Source organism: Lytechinus variegatus, chromosome 4 (genome assembly GCF_018143015.1).
Source record: "Lytechinus variegatus isolate NC3 chromosome 4, Lvar_3.0, whole genome shotgun sequence".
Lineage (NCBI taxonomy): Eukaryota > Metazoa > Echinodermata > Echinoidea > Temnopleuroida > Toxopneustidae > Lytechinus > Lytechinus variegatus.
The window spans coordinates 29,584,916-29,605,440 of record NC_054743.1 but is presented as its reverse complement, the minus strand read 5'-3'; the positions used below and the strand labels follow the sequence as shown (position 1 = coordinate 29,605,440).

At 36.8% G+C, this 20,525-nt stretch overlaps 1 protein-coding gene across 1 annotated transcript; it reads right to left on the bottom strand.

Moving 5' to 3' along the window:
- Nucleotides 1–7,605: 7,605 nt before the first annotated feature.
- Nucleotides 7,606–9,832, bottom strand: LOC121412637 (tubulin alpha-8 chain-like). Its single transcript, XM_041605414.1, has 2 exons — nucleotides 9,595–9,832; nucleotides 7,606–8,975 (listed from the first exon to the last, which is right to left on the bottom strand). The coding sequence occupies exons 1-2, from the start codon at nucleotides 9,794–9,796 to the stop codon at nucleotides 7,849–7,851; spliced, it is 1,329 nt and encodes a 442-aa protein (XP_041461348.1). The 5' UTR covers nucleotides 9,797–9,832; the 3' UTR covers nucleotides 7,606–7,848.
- Between the last annotated feature and the right edge of the window lie 10,693 nt (nucleotides 9,833–20,525).

The following is a 20,525-nucleotide window of genomic DNA, read 5'->3' as shown; positions in this document are numbered from 1 at the left end:
TGAGAGCAATTATATTTGAAGCAGAGTTTAATCGCTGCTTATTTTAACGATAAACAGCAGTGGGCACTCTGATATTTACAATGTTTCTCTTGAGATCATAGTTCTTACTACTATTTTCCTTATTCAATAAATGTCAGACATAGCTAATCATGTAGAGCCTATTATGGATTTAGTTTTGGAACAATTGAATTGAATATTGAAATTGAAATTGAATTAAATGATCTCTGATATTTAAATTATTTCTCGTAAAATCATAATTCTAGCTACATGTACGTGTTGAACAGGTACATGTAACTCAGAACTATGATCTTACGTGTTCAATAACTGTCAGACATAGCTAGCTTACGGACCATTATGGATTTAGTTTTGAAACAATTGAAAGAATTGTCTATAACCCCCCCTCCCGTTCCAATAGCAGCTATTTTGGTTTGTTACATTTCTACACCCTAAAAAAGGAAGAGCTAATTCAGCTTTTAAGGTCAAGTCCACCTCAACAAAAGGTTGATTTGAATAAAGAGAGAAAAATCAAACTAGCATAACACTGAAAATTTTAAAGTTTCGCATATTTTCACATAACAGTGATTTGCACAACTCAGTGACATGCAAATAAGTCAGTCGATGATGTCCATCACTCACTATTCCTTTTTTCTTTATTGTTTGAATTATACAATGTTTCCTTTGTCACAGATTTGACCATAGGGACCGACTTGACTGAATCATACAGTATTAAACAATGCTTATTCCACATGTTCAGGGAGGAATTAATCACTGTTTCACTTGATAATGAGGAGAAAATTAGAATATTTCATAGAAAAAAATAAAAAGAAATAGTGAATGGATGACGTCATCAGTCTCCTCATTTGCATACCAACCAGAATGTGCATATAACTGTACTTTCGTTTAGGTTATTGATAATTTATCCTTATCATCTACAGTCTGTATTATATGCATATTATTTTAAGCGACTGAAGCGACTTTTTTCAAAACTCGCTAACTACGCTCACTCGCCGCAATTTCTTGCATAATGATACACCCCCTTATAAGAAGATTTGGTTAATATTCCAACAATAATTCCTCATCTATATTTATCTCCTTCTTTTTCCTTTCCCTTTTCCCCCCCCCCCCCCCCTCTTCCTTCTACTTCTTCGTCTTCTTCATTGCATGTAAGCCAACACGAATTGTGATTTTTGTATCCCGTTGTGTAAGAATGTGCTTTTTGTGTCCTTTTCTGTTCAGTTTGGTGTGTCTTTCCTTGTTGTTTTACCTTCCTAGTGAAACGTTAAAAAAAAATTGAATTAGGAAGGTTAAACACTATTTTGTGTTTGTTTTTTTCCTTGTAATTTTATTTTTGTTTGCGAGTAAATTGGTTCATTATTGTATTTGTGTATATGTGCGTGCGTGTGTGACTGCGGTTGGATATAGAGTTGGATATGTGACGACAATGGTAATTGTTTTGGTTGTTATTTTGAGAGTGCGTGTGTGTCTTTGTTTGATAGAGGTTACACGGACCTATCTACAACTGGCAGGCAAAAGATATTCATTCGAGCCAACCCATTCTCAATTTATAAATTTGATATTGTTTATTGACCAAAATGAATGAATATGACCGAGAATCTAACACTGATTTTAGGGAGGGTAACTTCTTTGTTTCCATATTGGAAAATGTATGACTACAATGGAACTATTTTTTTACTGGCGGAAGAATTTGGGCCATTTTACTGTCTCAAGTGACGAATTTCTTCTTCTTCTTCTTCTTTCCTTGGTTGGCAACCAGTCAGGATTGACTATTTTTGCCACAGCTTTTGTTCATTTTCAGTAGCTTATTATATATTTTTTTCCATTCCTTTTTTCCTTCTCTCTATAATTCTTTTTTTTTTTTTTTTTTCTTCCTTTTCTTTTCTGTTATTTTCTTTGTATTTTTTTCTCTTTTTTCTTTTCTTTTTCATTTAATGTTTTTTTCTTTTCTTTTTGTCTTCTCTTTTCTTTTTTTTCTTCTTTTTTCTTTTCTTTTCTTTTCTTTTTCTTTCTTCTGTTTTCTTTGCTTTTCTTCTTATATTTCTTCTTTTTTTTTCTTTTTATGAATTCTTTTTCTCTTTTCTTTTCTTTTTTTTTCCTTTTTATTTCTTTTTTGTTTCCCTTCCTTTTAAAAAAAAATTAATTTATTTTTCTTTTGATTACGTTCTGATTCTTGCAACACGTTTGACTTTCTTCTGCTACAGTAAGCTGCAACAGAAAAAGCAAAAGTAAACTGGATTTGTGGCCTGATAAAACTCCAGGTTTCTGGAAACCGAAACTAAAGTATAGGATGAAAGTGCAAAGTGCAAAAAACAAACAAAACAAAAAAAATTGAAAATAGAACTAAACAAACCAACAAATTAACAACGAAAATTCTCTCTTCATCCTTATCTCCTTTCTGTCCCCCTGGCGAATCGCCAAATTAAAAAAAAAACTCGGATAATCAGCCAAGGGTAAGAAAGAAGGACAAAAGTCTCCTTTCTTCCTCCTTATTCAGACTTTATATAGTCGTTTCGTTCTGAGAACGAAACGGACCAGTGCAGATTGGGTTTCTACATTAGTACTCTTTAAGAGATCCATTATTTTTTGGGAGGTTGAAAGATTTGTTTCTGTAAGTAGCATGGCCCTCTCTGTTATATATTTGGGACATTCGATTAAGAAATGCTCAACTGTTTCAAATTTCTTAGGCCTACATGATCCCGTCAGGTGTAGTCTCCATAAATGCCGATTTATTTTTAAAATGAGCCGGTCGAGGAACCCTTTTCTGGTCAGATATGGAATGTCAGACATATATCCTATCAATTGGTAGTAAACACTCAACCCTCAAATTTCCACCTTATTTTTTATAACTTTTTTTAAAGTGCCACTTTAACACACGAGTCTATGGGAAATAAATTAGGCCTGTGAAATAGATATTTTTTGTTGGGATGGGGGATGAAGGGGGAGTGAAATGATAGTGTGGAGGGGAATGGGTATATTAGGGGAGTTGTATTCACGTATAATATATTTTCATAACTTTCTCTCTTAATTCGCTAATGTTTAAATTGAAAATATGTATTTTTACAAATATACATGTATAATATAATGAATCATTTTTTTAGAAATAGATCTACGATTACATTTGTCAATGTGTCTTGCATTTGAAAAGGAAACAAACGAATTTTGAGTTTTTGCACAATTTATGTATATTGTATATTTCGACTGAAAATATGCATACATTTATAATTTAATAATAATTATTGATTACTGTTTATGATTTAATGTAATAATTTTCCGTTTTTAGAAAATAAGAAATTAAGCCTTATATAAAACAAAGAAAAAAGGTGCGGGTGTCCGTTTCTTTCTCCCCCTCTCTATCTTTCGCTCTCTCTCTCTTCTTATCTACCATCTCTTTATTTGCATTGACGCCCAATGGCGACAATGCATTGTTCTTGTTCCATATTCCTATTCCGTAATCTTCTTCTTCTTCTTCCACCAAATCCCATTTGTTTAACACATGGTTTTTGTTAGCTCTACCCTGACTCCGTCCCTCATCCAACTTCATCCAAATTTGGTACACATGTTGTCCACCATCATTAGTTGTGCCTCTCGTCTTCCATTTTCCAAAATCACTCATGCATGACCATCCAGGCGCCATTTTGTCCATTTAAAGTCCATTTGCATACCATTCTTCATTCTTTCATATCTCAGTTATCCTGCATGCTACAGACTTCTAACAAATTGCTATAGACACGGGCGGATCCAGGATTTTGAAATAGGGGGGCGCCAGCGGCGAGGGAGCGAAGCGACCGAGCGGGGGGAGGGTGTGGAAGGGGGGATACCCCCTCCCACGGCAAGGACTTTTTCAAAAAATCATGTCCAAAAGTCGTATTTTGAGAGCACCTTTAGAAGAAAAATGCACACTTAAATCACTGTAACACATCAGGGAGGGGGAAATCTGTCTTCCACCAACCTCCTTGGTCAGATGGATTTGGTTTACGCGCATATCATCGGCAGCGATCGGGGGGGACGGGGGACGTGTTCTCCCTCAAATATTTCGGGGGAGGTCGTCCCCCCCTAGATTTTTAAAACTATTTTTTTTTCGATTTTGCTGGCATTTTTTTTAAAAGATATATTGTAATCAGCAAACCTATAGATTATCAAACATTAAAAATGGGGTAAGGGGGGGGGTTAATGTCACAATTTCTACTTTTTAACAATACACAATGTGTCCTCGGGACGTTTTTCCCCAGCACGAAAGTATTTTTATTCTCCCCCAACCCCCCCCCCCCCCCCCCCCCCCCGTCTCATAAAATCTTCGCTCCTTACGCTGACATATAGCTGCCTATACACAGCAAACGCGGAGTGGGGTCGACTGGTGATTGAGAATATACAATTTTGCTCCTTGATAATTCGTTGGAATGATTGCTTCGGCGAAACTTAGTTGGGGCGCCCTGGATAATATGCCTCTGAATCTACCAGAAAGTGTAAAAGTTAGTTTACATTAAATACAAATATGTCTGACCTATACATTTCAGTGAAAACGTACATGACCAAGGCAGAATGATAATGCTGCGCACGTGGCGCCCGATATAGGGCTTCATCTTTGAGTGAAGAATAATCTCGGGGATAGACATTATCATTCGCATATTTGACACTTTCTCTCGCGATCTGTTACAATTTACATGTATTTGCCATAAAGACGGACAAACGCATGTTACAAAAAACACAAAATTTCGGGGAAAAATGATATCCAATCCAACATCTTCACACTGGTCACTGCACTGCAACTCCCGATTACAAGTGGTGCAACTTTCCAACCAATCGACTTGCGCGCCCTGGAATTCCGGAATTTACATATTGCAATACAGTATGACAGAGGTGCATTTGTGCGAACACAAAGGCCATGAGCGTAAGTTAAAATATAGTTTTGACTAGATCTAGCCCTTGAAATTGACTACATTGTACCAATCCAGTAAATATAACCATCAAAAAAAAAAAAAAAAAAAATCCGGCGAAAATAGGGGGGGGGGGCGCGCGCCGGGGCGCCCCCCTCTGGATCCGCCACTGATAGATAGTCCAAGAGTTTCTTTATCATCTGCGATGCATAACCTGACCTTCCAAAATGCCATTTTCATGTCCTTAATTCAAATCCGAAATAGCCTTCCTTCAAAAAACTTCATATTTATTGAAATGTAAAGTAAAAGAATCGTAAAATGGCCATAACTTTCTTGTTTTGATTCATTTTGAGCTCATCTTTTAAGGAATTTATTACGGTATCATAACATACATGCTACTGAGTTTTCACGTATCATTGATATTCCGTCATCGAAAAAGCACCCTCTAAAGTTTCAAAAACGCTTCCATTCGAATGCTCCTCATTGCGTCATGCATGGCCAAACCATTATCTTTTTTTGAATTTAGGGTCTTCAAGATATTCCCTTTCATGCCATTTAAAAAAATATTTACCTTACAACTGACGAAATATCTGAAAAATGCTCCAAAAAATCAGCAAAATACCCCAAAATGCACTTTAATGCCAGCACAACTTCAACTTGCTCTTATTTCCTTAATATTGAAGCTTATTCTTTCTAACTTGGCTGATATGAGTATTGATATATACTTCAACCGTTCGTCAACCTTTTGTAACAGAAACTGACAAAAATCTGACGTCAGCTTAAAATTATTGTGCAAAACCTTCATTTTTAATGTCTTTATTTATATGGCATTTACTTCCGGTCTATTGCCTGCGCACAAATAAAAGTGGTATCAATGTCACCGCATTGGAATACTCTTTCCAGTGATACCAAATACGACATAGGTTACAATAGAAAATTTCAAGATAAGTCAATCTGAACATATGGTATACTGCTCACAATGCACACATTTTCAACAACAACGTATGGGGCGCCATATGGTCTAAAATTGTTTACTCCAGAATGTAACTTCCTATGGAGAGCAAAATGTGCTACAATTCAATTTGATTAACATGTAATTTTTGTTAGTCCTCCCCTGCCACCGTTCCTCATCCAAATTCATTCTAATTTGGTAGACATGTTATCCATAATTAGTGACCATAACTTTAGAAATAGCGCCCTCTATTGCAAAGTCTTAAAATAGTTGAATTGCCATAACTTCCTTGTTTGAATTCATATTGTCTCATATTTTCAGGGTTTGCCAATTGTATCATTTCACATAATCCAACTGTGTTTTACGCATCAGTGACCATTCCTTTAAGAAAAAGCGCCCTCTAATATTTTGAGAATGTATATCATCTAGAGTTTTCTCTCTATCTCCTTCTGTTTCTTGCCCTCTATTAAATCAGAGGCGTCAATGCATGCACATCGTTCTGAAACGATTGCAGTTCTAGTCTTTTTATTCTTTTTATTCTACTCTCCTATTCCCATGCCGTTTCTTATTTTCTTTTCCCATACCCCCTCTCTCGCTCTCTTTCTTTCTTTCTTTGTTTCTTTTCCACCCACTCTTTCTTCCATCTTTCTGTTTTCCTCTCTCCCTCTGCTCTCTCTCTCTATTTTATTTAATTATTTCCTTGTCCTTCATTCCCTTTGTCCCCTTTTCATTTATTCCCACCGTTGATGAGTTCGTCCATAGGCCATAATGCCTAGTAACAAACAATGAAAGTATCATATTATATTTCCAATTATGATAAAGATAAATCAGAGTTTGATGAATAACACGATTTGCATAAGTATTCTGTTTTGTCCAATTTATAGCTAGTTCCACCATCAAAATAAATAAAAATCCATGATCTCTTATAATTCAAATAGAGGGCAGCATCATTATTATTTATATAAGACGATGAACTCGTTTAAAAATTTATTGCTGAGAATGCTAAAATTTGAAAGTTAAAAGGCCTACATTAATAGCTATGAGATTTGTGGCGTCTTTTAATGTTTAATTTATACCCATAGCGTGCCACGGACACGTTTTCGTGCAATTGTACTTCTTATCTATACAGTCGTAATAAATCATTTCTCTTTAATACTAGCAAAACAGGCATTTAAAACCAAATGTGCACTGTGTTGTGTCTGTAGAATTACTCTCCACTTATTCACACCAAGCAAGAATTTTTCATATTATCTCAAAGATCAAAAAGAAAATTTACTATTTTTTCAATGCATATTAAAGTGGCATGTAAACGGTCTCTTAAGAGAAATTTGCTTGGCATGTTGACCAACTTTCGATGAAATATATTACAGAAAATGGGTTTCTTGACTTCTTAATAATCGCTTGACATTTCTATCTGGAATCCCTGACACTTGAAATAAATAGAATATTGACGAGTAGTCAACTTAGTATGCCTCCATGCTACACAGAAATCATGATAATCTGAGCTCGGATCTCCGCTAGACAGTTTTAAACATGGATTTAGTCACAGACGGAGATTTCCAGTGTCACATCAGATGGACATCACAGCTAATATCATCTTCAAAATTGTGTCTTGTTCTCAAATTGACTTAAATTATTGATTCTAAAAACTTACATAGTTGGTTTATAAACTCTTTTAAGCAATCCCATCAAATGTCTTGAAGAAAGTCTGGGAATAAAACATTTGCGACAAAGTTTTAACTACATTAACATTATTTTCTTCTAAATTTACTGATTAAATGTCCAGAAATCATTTTAAACTCCAAATCCTTTCATACATATAACACTATTTGAAAGTCATTCTAGGCCTACTAGTACTGATGTCCTTATGTCTAGAACAATCTAAACATGCTAAGAGTGAAATGAATAAATAAACCAAAATATCTACAATAATCTTTAACTAATGAAAACAAATTTAAGGAACTATTGCAGTGTAAGGAGTTGGAGAAAGTGATTTGAAAGATATTAATAGGCATCAAAGTCTTCATCATCTCCTACTGTTGAGTCCATTCCTACTTCTTCATAGTCCTTCTCCAACGCAGCCAGATCATCTCTAGACTCCGAGAACTCCCCTTCTTCCATGCCTTCCCCAACGAACCAGTGGACAAAGGCTCGTTTGGCGTACATCAAGTCGAATTTATGGTTAACACGTGCCCAGGCAGCGGCAATGGCAGTGGTGTTGCTGAGCATACAGACACCCCGTTGGACCTTGGCTAGATCCCCACCAGGAACAACCGAAGGAGGTGTGCTGTTGATGCCGACTTTGAAGCCTGTTGGGCACCAGTCAACGAACTGGATGGTGCGCATCGTCTTGATCTTGCTGATGGCTGCGGCAATGTCTTTAGGGACGATGTCTCCGCGATAGAGCAGGCAACAGGACATATACTTACCATCCCTTGGATCACACTTCACCATTTGGTTTCCAGCCTCGAAACAAGCATTCGTGATTTCAGCCACGGAAAATCTCTCATGATGAGACTTTTCTTCCGACACAATTGGTGCAATAGTTGAAAGGGGAAAATGTATACGTGGATATGGCACTAAGTTTGTTTGGAACTCTGTAAGATCAACGTTGAGGGCGCCTTCGAATCTCAAAGATGCAGTTATGGAGGACACAACCTGACCGATCAAGCGATTTAGATTTGTATACGTCGGACGCTCTACATCAAGGTTTCTGTGGCAAATTTCGTAGATGGCTTCGTTGTCAACGATAAAGGCACAGTCAGAATGTTCAAGGGTGCTATGTGTGGTGAGGATGGTGTTGTATGGCTCAACGACGGCCGTCGAAACCTGGGGTGCGGGATAGATGGCGAATTCCAGCTTGGTCTTCTTTCCATAGTCCACCGACAGTCGCTCCATCAGCAGGGACGTGAATCCCGAACCTGTCCCGCCTCCAAAGCTGTGAAACAGGAGGAAACCCTGAAGACCTTCACAGTTATCAGCCAATCTTTTGACTTGATCCATGACTTTGTCGATGACGTCTTTCCCGTTCGAGTAATGACCTCTTGCGTAGTTGTTAGCAGCGTCCTCGTTGCTGGTGATCATCTGCTTTGGGCGGAAAAGCTCTCGGTATGTACTGGTGCGAATTTGGTCTGCAATGTCAGAAAAATAAGAAACACCAGGAATTTGGGGGTTATGACTTTTAATGAAAAGCAGCAAAATTTTTATGAAGATCGCATTGTCATATGATTTTGATATTTGTGTTGAGTATGGAATTCTCCATTTACAATTAACAAAGTCTTCGCAACATTAACAACATAACAACAACAAAAAGTCTCAAAGAGCGTAGGCCTTACTCGTGTCCTTAAAATTTTAGCGATGATGGTAATGGGGATGACGATGATGGTGGTTTTGGTGGTGGTGATGATGATGATGATGATGATGTTGATGGTGGAAGTGATGATGATGATGAGGGTCAAGACGATGGTGATGATAATGATGTCGATGACGATGATGTTTTTTATAATGAGCAATTATGATGATTACATGTATGAAAGATGGTGAGTGAAAATGGTGACGAAGACTCTATGGATGATGATGAAGATGATGATGATGATGATGATGATGAAGATATTGATGATGAGGTCGATGGTGATAATGAAGATGGTGATAGCACCAATGAGTGATGTTACGATGGTGACAACGATAATGATAAAGATACATGACGTTAAATAATATTATAACGACAATGCCTAAAATCTTAATTATTACCTATAACAGTAGGCTCAAGATCGACAAATATCGCCCTTGGAACATGCTTTCCAGATCCTGTTTCACTGAAGAACGTGGTGAAAGGTTGAGGCTCGCCCTCTGTCTCGTCGTCACTCACCGCTGTACGACTGTTGTCGATGAGTCGGCCATCAGGCTGGATGCCATGCTCAATGCAGTAGAGTTCCCAGCACGAGTTGCCCATCTGAACTCCTGCTTGCCCGATGTGTATTGAAATACATTCTCTCTAAAAGATACAAGGCATTGATAATATTGCTCGTATGTCATGTAACTAGCGACACGAGAAGGAGGCATGTATGTTATACTCTATTTCTGGAAATTGCAAGAGAGGAAACAGATCGAAATGTCAATACATAAATTCTTATGTAAAATAGTTCTATTCCAAATTCTTAAAATATTATTCACAAACAATATAAGTTTTGTCTAGGGGACATTTCAGGATGAATGTCACATGATCTCGTGATCGACTCTACAACTGCATTTTGCACTTTATTAAGGGTTTATTTTATTTATATATATAGCAATGGCATGAAAATAATATTATTTACGAGCCTATGTGTAGTCATATGTCTCTATTGAGGTTGCACATTGTGAAAGTCTTATACGCCTACAATAATTATGTTAATAATTTATTCTTATACTATGTTTGTCTGAAGAAGCTCTGAAATCATTTAAATGTTAGAAGACCTACAGATATGTTAACTAAGATTTTAGTTTCATCGTTGGACCTATGACTATTTGGGTTAAGGGTTATATTATCACAAACCTGTTTTCTCGTCGCCATCTTTTGGGGGTCTCAGCGGCGAATTGACAACAGGTTCTGGTCACGGTTGAATTATTATCAATATCGTAACGGTATAGAATATTTAGATCCAGATTTTTTTTCACGGAAGATGCTGTAAAAAAAGAGTGATAACAAAACATGATTGAAATCACATTGAGTGCCTGAAATGAATGGAAAAAAGGCTGTTTTCAAAGGCTGATTGTAAGTTACGCTACATGTTTAAGAACATTGAAACATGTTCTTGTGCTGTATCAATCAGTTGAAGTTGAATTATGATTTTATGTAATTTGAATATATATGCCTATATAAAAAAAAAATCAGTGAAAAGGTTATTTGCCCAAAATTTGTTAGCGTCACAAAAAATATCACTCTGTTAAGACATCAGGGGGGGCATCATGTATGCCTCAATAACATAACAAAGTGACTCGCTTATGAAATAATGCATCACCACTACCCCTCGCCTCAACCCCCCCCCCCCCCCCTCCTTGCTTGTGCAATCCGTTTTTGGAGGAAGAGGAGGAGGAAATTGTAATTCTTTTTTTTAATGATTTAAAAGTCAATCAATCAATTTTTAATAATGTCAAGATTTAAAACCTATAAAATGTAAATGTCGATGTGCAATCGATATAACTCGTGTTTTTAAGCATTACATTATTAGTCTTAAAAGCAGAGCGATGCCTATGTTTTATATTCAATGAACCGAAATTGAATGGATTTAAATTTCAGCTAAATAAGACCATTTCTTACGTCAAACACGAAATTTTGTAATAAGCCATATACAGAAATGAGTAAAGCACCACCACACCCCCCTCCCCCCCCCCCCTCCATCCAGGGCGTACTGTGCCGCCAAACCTATACATTTTAGTGATTTGATTATCGGATATCATACGAAAAGGGGACCCGTGTTAAAAATATTACCTCATCCCGAGATACTATAACACGAAGTTATTATGTCTTACAATCATTAGCGTACCTACGGGGGGCAGACTGCCCCCCTGACGAGTCACAGCTGATCCCTGACGAACTCCTTTGATCTTGAAGACCTTTTCTTCTTTTTTCCTTTTTTTTTTGCTTGTCAATTTTTTTTTCTGGTACGAAATCCGAAATCCTTTATTTGTGGTTGAATTTGCCCCCCCCTTTAGAAAATCCTAGGTACGCCACTGCTGACAATCATATGTCCAGAAATACCTGGACTACATGATAATATATTTTATGTCAGGACCATGATGTAACCCAGTTTTCTAACTGATCTGGTAATCCTGATCAATACTTTAGAATAAATCAAATTAAATAAATCAAAAATTATTTTTAGTAGGCCTACAACAAACAAGTCCGAACTTATTGTAACAAAACAGATTTTGGTCCAAACACAATTCAGCGAGAGATTTTCACTTTCTGTTATAAGCTACTGTGAATCCTTGCTTCTGATTGGCTTAAAGCAAATTACGACTTAGTATCAATCACTGAATAAACTTTTTCATGAGTTCCCCCCGTAACCTTATAAATACGTGATTCCTATTTAACAGCTGTGCGTGATTGCAAACAATAGTTTCACAATGATATAAGGTCAAAATCGATGATAATAATGCGTTCAGTGATCTCACAATTATTTCGCTATAAAGTAGCAAGCTTTGTGTTTGAACTGTCTAAAAAATATGCATTGTTCTCATAATGTAGGAATACGCTCAGTGATCTCACAATAATTTCGCTAAAGTAGCAAGCTTTGTGTTTGTACTGTATAAAAAAAATATGCAATGTTTCATAATGTAGGCATACTTCTATATTTCATTAACCAGAATACATAAGTTAAGTTACATAGATGGGTTTTGGTTCTATTGTACTGCAGTCTAATATTCTGTTTATTTGAACGAAATCAGACAAATCAGGCTAGCATATCATTAATATCGGACATCATATAATAATTATGACGTCGTAGTTCGAATCACACCGCGGCCCAGCGTCCTTGGCAAGGTGTCAACTCACAAGTTGCCATTCTCCACTTAGGTATTCAATGGCTTAAACGGTATGATACGGACGCATGAATAGTATGCCTAGCAATTGAGTGTGGAAATTCTTTTTGGAATGCTTCCCATGGAGTGAAGATATTGTATACAAATTCATACAATTTCGTAAATATATTTATATACAATTGAACATTCGAGTTCGATGAAATTTTAAGTTTTGCTGTTGTTGTTTAAACTTATACGGCGCGTATCATTCAGTAGTGAATATTTGCGCCATCATTGTTCGATTTTCTCTTTTCAAGCCCGAGTTTTTTTTTTCGGTTGACTTGTCATTTAAATCCTTTTAATTCCATAATATACATGCACACCATATCATGGTTAACAGTTGAGAAGTTGTATGTGAGGGGGGTTCTGAAATCTTTTTCTCATCGATTTAATATGTTTATATATCTTTAAGTTATAATCATTTACGATTGAAAAATCTTTTTAGAAGAAAAAACTGTATATATATGTATCTTCTTTTATATTAACTTATATTTGAGAATTCAAAAGATGCCTATGCACCGAGTATATAACGGGAATTCCAATACTTTCCTGACAAAAAAAATGCAGAGCGCTTGGAATATTTGTTTCACAGGTGAATTATTGGTTACTTGTAATTTGCGCTAGGTATTAGCTGTACTTGCTTAAAATTATATAGTTTCGGGCCTGGGCATTGGGGTCATGCTCCCATTCACACACACACACACACACACACACAAGTCATAACACCGAGAAGAAAATAAAAAGGGAAAAATGAAAAGAGGTAAATACGATATGTTTTCCCACTGAATATACCATGTATACTGTCAAAATTAGCTTCTCATAAATAATAATAATAATATCAATAACTTAGTCTATTCATGAAATCCATATCAAAGCGCTTTACAATGTAGAACATACGAAGTATACAAGCAAAAAATGAAATTAGAAATCATATAACTAAAATAAAAAATATCAAGGACACTGTAAATGGGGCTATGTTGAATATGCTTTCTTTATATGAGGTACGTCTTTTAAATTGGATCAAAATGATGTGATATTTGGGATACAACAGAGGGAAGCTGGAAGAGTGTTCCAAAGACGTGGGGCAGAGCTTGATAAGGACCTATCACCAAAAAGTTTAGTTTTCGTTTTTTTTTATGTTAAGAAATTTTGATTTGCAGAACGAAGGGACCTACTGGGAGTATATGCCTGGATTAATTAGAGAGATATTTTGGAGCTTGTCCATGAAGAGATTTGAATGTTAGGAGTAGAATTTTGAATTGTACACGAAATTTAATGGGAGCCAGTACAATATGTTTAAGAGTAGGTGTTACATGGTCATGTTTTTAGTGAGGGTAGGTGTAGACGGTAAATAAAATGGTAACTTTTTTGCTCACTCGCTAAATGTTTTGCTCTACACTGTAAAAACTCAGGTGGTGTTAAAACTGACAAATAGAGGACCACACCCTGAGGTATTAAAATAACACCCTAGAGATTGAACATAACACTAAATAGTGTAAATGTAACAACCATAGGTGTTGTAATAACACCTATAGGTGTAAAACTAACACCACCAATTTAACACCGGTGTAAAATAACTGATGTGGTCCTCTATGTACACCGGTTAACACCACAGTTTTTGCTGTGTATACATAATGCTTAACCCCCTCAATTCTTTTGCCTCTTTACTCGCCACTGAATCTCATCACTACCTTTAAATTTGCTCATGCTACTTCAGCATGGGAAATTGTTGTTTTTTAGTTGTTGTTTTTAGTGAATGCAGAGAAACACTGCAAAAAATAAAGAAAGTAATCTGCTCGTTACTTTGCGCCGAATATTGTCCCCATCACGTGGGAAGTAATGAAAATGACCATCCAATGATATTTGGATTCATTATGGATTGGAAAGGCCCCATAAATTTAGCTACTCAACCATTTGATACCATGGACCTATTACGGTCCATGTAATAGGTCCATGTTGATACTAATGTTCAAGAGATATGTTTACATAGAAAAGTGTAAAAACAAACAGCCATGTTTAAGAGGTCTAATATCTTTCATCGCAAAACAGAGGCATATTGAAGGATTGCAATATAAAAAATGGACCCCCTGTTGAAAAAAAAATATTATATCCTTGATACATAGATAACTTTTAACCCACTTGTCATGTACTGTAATGTATGTTGTTGTATCCTATACCATTGCAAATGTGATTTATGTGATGATTATTGTTGTTGTATATACCGATTTTTTATCAAGAAAAAGTTTCAAAGAAAAATAAATTACCACTCAGTGTCGTCACAAACACGACGTGGTGTAATATAATCTAGTATCATTATCATGAATATCAACACCACATATTCTTGGTAGGCCTATACACAATACAAGAGAAAACGTCATTTTCAGCAATTTAACATTTTTTTAGAAAATAGTTACAGAACTACTGAGATAAAGTTGTCATGATCACTGTGAATCTAATCGAATCATGATTCATTTTCTCGCAACCCGATCTAGCAATTTAGAGTTATATTGCCATGAAAAAATTACCGGGAAAAAATGTAATTTCAGGATTAAATCACGTAATCATCAAAACAAAACAAAACTATAATAAAAAAATGAAACTCACCATTTTCCGGCAGTAAGATATCCTAAAAATCTCGAGGAAATTATCATCAGTAGATGAGCCTTCACCGTTGTAAGGGACGCGCCCAGATTATACATTTCATAGTTTCTGATGTGGTTCAATAATTAAGGAGTGTGGAAACTATATGGATTTTAACACTTAACCTATGAGAACAGGAGCACGTGTTTCAGTTCCATTGTATTTCATTCATTTTCCTTACAGACTATTCATTCTCGTTTTTACATGTAATACATCGTCTATTGCAAATACCAGCATACAAACAAGCACAAATATTTCAAGCAGGATTTATTTTTATATAATATATTTACATTTTTTTCAAGTCTGCGTCCATTTCTCCATATTGAAAACAGGGTCAACGGGCTTCCTACTTTTCATCTTCTTTTCGTTGTTTTATTTTTTTTGTCTATGTCTTTTCATACCTTTTTCTTTGTCGTTTTCTTTTCTTTTCCATATTTCGTCATTTTTTCATTTACCCCCTTTCTTTCTCTTCTATCTTAAATTCATTTTTCTTCTTCTAACCATCATTATAATCTTTATCGTCGCCGTCATCATAATCATCATTACATCATAACAATAATCAATTCCATGATTATCATAATCATCATCACCATCATCGCCACCACCATCATCATTACATCACCTCCATCACCATCATCACCAGCACCACCGCCATTACCAATACCACCACCATCATCATCACCACCATCATAATCATCAACATCATCATCACAACCACCAACACCACCATCTTCATTACCATCATCACCTTCATCATCATCGTTACCACCATCATCACCATCATCATTACCACCATCATCATCACCATCATCATTATCACCATCATCATCACCACCACTATCATCACTGCCATCATCATCACCATCATAACCACATAACCACATTGATTATATTCATCATGATAACCATCATCACCATAATCATAAACACCATCATCATCATCACCACCACCACCATCATCACCACCATCACTATCATCATCATCATAACCCTCATTCTTCTCACATACAAAACAGATACCATACGCAATAACAATGATAAAAAAAACTGCGATATATCGGTAGAAAGCTTATATATATATTTTACAAATTGTATACATATGATTACATTATGTCACAGATACATGATATAATATGTTTATTCTTTTCCATTTCTATTCAGGACTTTCTTTTCAGAAAGATGATTATTTCCTGTAAGTACGCCAACACGATATTACAGTAACACCATGGCAATTATGCAGTATCCATCATATCCGAGAAATATGTCTTATAGGTCAATCCAAAAGGTTGCAACAGACAGATTGACCACTTGTCAGGCAAATTGAATGTTGGTTCGCTTAACAAAATTGAAAGAGATATTATAATGACTGCATACTAATTAAGCGTGTATTCTGCCCAACTTTGGCAAAGGAAGCAAGTGACACATCAGTCAAATTTGAGTTATTATTGTTTCTGAAACACTCTTTGTTCAGGCAAAATTTTAGGAAGAAATGATCGTTGTAGGGAAAGATATTGAAGAAAATATGCTGCATTGATGCCTATTACCGTGTTTACACATTGACTCGGCTCGGGTGTTGAATCCGCGAGCCGGGTTGAACACTGCGAAGAAGGGATCAGAGATCGCGTTTATACGTACATATAAAAAGGCGAGTTCAACACGGCTCGCGGATCTCGAACGGAAGAATTATGACGTCGCAAATTAAACGCGGGAAATTCACCGCCGGAATCGAATCTTGTCCGTGCGAACAACAACAATGCCAAAAGTGAAAGCGCGCGCAGTGACCTGGTCAAGAGAGTTCGACACGGCTTTCTGTTTACACACGAAAAAATTGCCGAGTCTGACTCGGCTCGCGGGTTGAAACCTACGATTTTGGCGGATCAAAAAAGCCGTGTTCGACACGGCTCGCGGATCACACTGATCGCGTTTACACAGCATAAAATTGCCGTGTTGAGCACGGCTCGCGTGTCGAACCCCCGAGCCGTGTCACTGTGTAAACACGGTATTAGTTAATGACGAAAACACATTGCTCATTTACAACAAATTATAAGTAACTTGCTTCCTTTTGCCAAAGCACGTCAGTGTTGTTTACCCCAAAAAATGCTGCAACAAAAGCGTATGGGCGTCTGTGTACCATGTCTGCTTTCTGCAGGTAGTTGTTATATGAAAAGTGCATGTCTGCCTAATATTCAAGGGCTAACTTCAATGAATTCTGAATTGGGAATAATTAATAAAGTGAAATTAAAGGTAGTAAATACTGAAAACATCAAAATTGATGTGAAATAAGAAAGTTACAGATGTTTAAAAGCATTACTTTGTGGTAACTAATATAAACAACATCAGCAAAACTATAAGCTGATGATAAAATCTCATGACTTCAATGGCTAAATAAATTACATACAATTCATGTCATGTATGATACGCCATAATGAAACAGTAATAGTAATTATACTTGCTTTCATAGTGCTCAACACTGAACACTTACTTTATCAGAAGTCTCTCAGCGCTATACAGTAATACAGCATAATTACCCTGGCTTTAGCAGAGCAGCTGTTACACGCTCTGCGTTTCAAGGAATAAATTCCTGCCAGGTTCCCATTCACCTCACCTGGGTTGAGTGCAACACAATGTAAATACTAGATAAATATTGTAACTTTCATATTCAATTTGATGAAATTTAATTTCTCTATTGTTTCAATGACATTCCTTTTGTTAAGGTGTTCTTGGCTCCGTTGCTCTCAGTAAAGCCCCTTTTACACCTTCACGGATGCAACACGGATCATCACGGATCTCAGTCCGTGATGATCCGGGGTGCCAAATTTGTATTTTCCTAGCATTCCCGGAGTGAGTACGGAGTTAACTGGTTATTAACACGGATATGTACGGAAAAGTACGGAGTCTACAAGGATAGGCAAGGTAGCAATAGGGATCCTGTTTGATATGCTCCCGGAGCCAACACGGAATACCCGGATGATCACGGATGTTACTGGGTCTTTACACGGACCTTACCACTTCTTGTCGCCGGCATCTTGCTAGAATGAAGTTTCGTCCCTTTTTGCAGCATCTGGAGCATGCTCGTGTTTGGTTATGAATACGGACTATTGTTCATGTACGCAAACAATACAAACACTTGACCCCGGATAAAGCCGGTATCAACAAGGATCACCCGGTTCTTACAAGGAGCCTCCCGGATGCATTCGGTAGCTACACGGAAGTACAAGGAGTCTACAAGGATGAACACGGATGATTATCAGTCCATGTACTCCGGGATGAAAAATTGAACATGTTCAATTTTTCTCCCGGACATGCCGGTACATCAAGGATGGCGCCGGATGAGTAGCCGGAGTGTACACGGTAGTCCCGGACTGTACACGGATGACCCCGGATTGACAATCCGGGATGATCCGTGTTGCTTCCATGAAGGTGTAAAAGGGGCTTAACCTTCATTTACTGTGAAATATGACAGTCGGTCATAATGGATTCCTGTACATTCAATAAATACTACCAATTTTTTTTAATGATATATTTTATTGTTTTTCTACTAAGCTGCAATCAATTAACATTGTTATATGAGCTTCACCCAATAAACATTTATAATGAATTCTGTTGGAGAATCCAAAATGAGCATCATCGACAAAGTTGAAACATTAAGCAAACAAAAAAAAATTGAGAAGGATTTGAAAGAAAAATAGGGTCTCGTATTTCGCTGCTTTCAATCAGTTCAAGTCTTAGGAGATGCTTTTTATTTCTTGGTTGGAGTTGGAGTCCCATACAACCAGACGCGCACTCATAACTGAATTTTCTTAATGTACGAAATAATATAAATATCATGTACACAAATCTGCAAAGTCCATGGTTTTGTACCACGGCACAATTGAAAACTTGAGAATACTGGCTAAAATGTATCGTATTTGCTTCTAAATGACCATTAATATTTGCCCCCTTATATCTTAATATTGTTGCTTAAATCCATAATGATATGCTTGTAGATATTCAGTAAATTACATGACATATAATAGGCAGCATGCATGTTGCTTTCTTGCCTAGCTACAACTCTATAATACCCTTTTTACACAGGATTTTCTTAGCCCCGGACTATCGCTAACCCCGTACTATCCTTAACCCCGTACTTTTTTTTTCCTTTTCACACATGCCAAATTGTTATTGCTAACCCCGGATAAGGAATGCTTGCTTTTCACACACGAAACTCGCTAACCCCAGACTAGTGGTTTTTGTCGATCCTTCGTAGTACAAGTACTTCACTCGTACCCTTTTTACACGCTAAAATTTCCTTAATCCCGTACTATAGGTGGGGCTAAATTGCCATTTAGCCCCACCTATAGTACGGGGTTAAGCTTAGCCCACTTTCGTTTTACACTAGCAATCTTAACCCCGTACTATCGCTCTTAGCACCGCAATTGCTGGGATAACCCTGCTTTTTTGCAGGGCCAAATAATCCCGTACTAAAGGTGGGGTTAGCCCACTTTGCAAAAATGCTGTGTAAAAAGAAAGTGGGCTAAGCTTAACTACTATAGGTGGGGCTAAATGGGAATTTAGCCCCACCTATAGTACGGGGTTAAGGAAATTTTAGCCTGTGTAAAAAGGGTATAAGAGAGTGGTACTCTACTACCCCATATACTTTTCCCCCTTTAGCATCGTCTGTTTGATTATTCCAAATTATTATGGTTACTGGTAAGTCATATATTTCTCTATTAATGAACACATAACTGTACATTCTTGAATAGCTGCACATGATTCAAATAAACAAAGACACTACATGGGCACACAATGACAGAGGGCGCTTTCAGGTTTAGTGTTAATTTTGTGCTAGTGTTGGTGTCGGAACTTGGAAGCACAATTAAGACACCGTTCTCATTATACTTTCTAAAACTAGATTACTGGAAACCGGTTCAGGAAACCAGGTTGGAAGATCGCTATGCTAGCGTTCCCATTTGATCAGCCGAAAGTGGTTTTCAAACCACTTCACGGAAAGTGGTCTTGTTGCTATGGGAAAGCCTATAGTGGTTGATATGTTTCACGCGAAATTGAAACCGCAGCGTAGACATTCTACACACAGTGTGTGGAGTAACACGCTCAAAATGTGTAAAATCGTTTCCTGCAGAACAGTTGTGTCCTCACACTGAAAACCAGTTTAACAAGGCAAAGCAATCTTGAAAACTAAATCGCGAGGTGGTTTTCCGAACTGGCTTGGAAGATCGCTTCCAAGACCACTTCGACTCATTACATGTTAAACTAGTTTCCAGTATACTAGTTTTAGGACGGTAGTGAGAATGATGTCTTAGACTGCCTTCCCTGACTCAAACACCTTGGTCCAATTTCACAATGACTTGTTATATTAAAAAAATCCACATTTTCTGTAACAAGTAACAAGCCAATCAAATCAAATTACTTCGGTAGCTTTCAAACTCTTATGAAATGGAACAAAGATGAGAGATATAACTCAACACCGAGTGAGATTTGTT